The sequence below is a fragment of the Sapajus apella genome, unplaced genomic scaffold, assembly GCF_009761245.1.
Source record: "Sapajus apella isolate SASKATOON/1434 unplaced genomic scaffold, GSC_monkey_1.0 scaffold2625, whole genome shotgun sequence".
Lineage (NCBI taxonomy): Eukaryota > Metazoa > Chordata > Mammalia > Primates > Cebidae > Sapajus > Sapajus apella.
Window position 1 is genome coordinate 1 of NW_022439551.1, and position 2,079 is coordinate 2,079.

At 58.6% G+C, this 2,079-nt stretch overlaps 1 protein-coding gene across 1 annotated transcript in view; it reads left to right on the plus strand.

Annotated features, from left to right (window-relative positions):
- Positions 1-6: 6 nt before the first annotated feature.
- Positions 7-2,079, plus strand: part of LOC116547305 (aldehyde dehydrogenase family 16 member A1-like) — a gene marked incomplete at its 5' end in the record, with an annotated part of 8,753 nt that continues 6,680 nt past the window's right edge. Inside the window, 3 exons of the mRNA XM_032273296.1 lie at positions 7-244; positions 328-480; positions 1,545-1,730. Of these exons, the coding sequence (XP_032129187.1) occupies positions 7-244; positions 328-480; positions 1,545-1,730 (577 nt within the window). The remainder of the gene's footprint in view (positions 245-327; positions 481-1,544; positions 1,731-2,079) is intronic.

Consider the following 2,079-nt stretch of genomic DNA (forward strand, 5'->3'; position numbering starts at 1 on the left):
GTCTGAGGGAGGAGGGGCTGGGGTCTGGACTCCCAGGTCTTTGAGCTGCTCCACTTCCCCAGGCAGCACTGTAGTGGCCCTCGTGCCCCCCGCCTCCCCGACACCCCTCCTCCTGGCACAGCTGGCAGGGGAGCTGGGCTCATTCCCAGGAATCCTGAATGTCATCAGTGGCCCTGCCTCCCTGGGGCCCGTCCTGGCCTCCCAGCCTGCAATCCAGAAGGTGGCCTTCTGCGGAGCCCTGGAGGTATCTTCAGGATAGGGGTTGGGGTGGAACATGGCTGGGGACTGCAAGGCTCCTCCTGCAGCTGAATTAGGCGGGGTCCCTAGGAAGGACGTGTCCTTCGTCGGAGCCTGGCGGGCAAGTGCGTGGAGCTGGGCCTGGCGCTGGGGATGGAGTCGCTGCTGCTGCTGACAGACACAGCGGACGTGGACTCGGCTGTGGAGGGTGTGGTGGACGCCGCGTGGTCCGACCGTGGCCCGGTGAGACCCTGCGCTCCTGTCCCCGCACAGCCTGCAGGCGGTCTACACCTGTCTGCAGTCCTCAGGGCCCTGAGTCACCTTCATTTTATTTGTTTTGTTTGCTTCTGTTTTGTATCTCTGTTCATTTTATTATTTTGTTGAGATGGAGTTTTGCATTAGCCGGGCATGGTAGCTCACGCCTGTAATCCCAGCACTTTGGGAGGCCGAGGCAGGTGGATCACCTAACGTTAGGAGTTCAAGACCAGTCTGACCAACATGGTGAAACCCTGTCTCTAAAAAAAAAAAAAGACGGAGTTTCGCTCTTGTTGTCCAGGCTGGAGTGCGGTGGCATGGTCTCCGCTCACCGAAACCTCCACCTCCTGGGTTCAAGCGATTCTGCTGCCTCAGCATTCTGAGTAGCTGGGATTACAGGGGCCCACGACCACGCCCAGCTAAATTGTGTATTTTTAGTAGAGACAGGGTTTCACCATGTTGGCCAGGCAGGTTTTGAACTCCTGACCTCAGGTGATCCAGCCTCTCTGCCTCTCTGTGCTTTAGGTCTCTATTGATTTTTTTTTTTTTTTTGGAGACAGAGTGTCTCACTCTGTCACCCAGGCTGGAGTGCAGTGGTGCGATCTCAGCTCACTGCAAACTCCACCTCCCAGGTTCAAGTGATTCTCCTGCCTCAACCTTCCAAGTAGCTGGGACTATAGGCATGTGCCACCATGCCCAGCTAATTTTTGTATTTTTAGTAAAGATAGGGTTTCAACATGTTGGTCAGGATGGTCTTGATCTCTTGACCTCGTGATCTGCCTGCCTTGGCCTCCCAAAGTGCTGGGATTACAGGCGTGAGCTACCTCGCCTGGCCTCTCTGTTATTTGGGACTCTATTGATTTCTCTGAGTGTCTGTGTCCCTCGTTTTCCAGCCTCTGTCTTCACTCTTCAGATCACCAACTTGCTGTGATTCCACCTCTGCCCCGGGCATGGCCCTGAGCACCATCTCCCTGACCCCGTGCCGTCTCTGAGTTTCAGCCCTCCCACTGCAGTGGCCCTGAGTCGGCTCCTGATGCCGCTTTTCCTCACAGGGCGGCCTCAGGCTCCTCATCCAGGAGTCTGTGTGGGATGAGGTCATGAGGCGGCTGCAGGAGCGGATGGGGCGGCTTCGGAGTGGCCGAGGGTTGGATGGGGCCGTGGACATGGGGACCCGGGGAGCTGCAGCATGTGACCTGGCCCAGCGCTTTGTACATGAGGCCCAGAGCCAGGGTGCACAGGTGAGGCAAGGGCAGAGATTTTAAGGTGTCAGGGGAGGAGTGGCCTGCAGACACAGCTCCTGGGTCTGAGGGAGGAGGGGCTGAGCCTGGACTCCTGGGTCTGAGGGATGAGGGCTGGGGATCTCATATCCTGGATCTGAGGGAAGAGGGGCTGGTCCTGGACTCCTGGGTCTGAGGGAGGAGGCGCTGGGCCTGGACTCCTGGGTCTGAGGGAGGAGGGACTGGTCCCGGACTCCTGGGTCTGAGGGAGGAGGAGTTGGGGATCTGGACTCCTGGGTCTGAGGGAAGAGGGGCTGGTCCTAGACTCCTGGGTCTGAGGGAGGAGGGGCTGGGGGTCTGGACTCCTGGG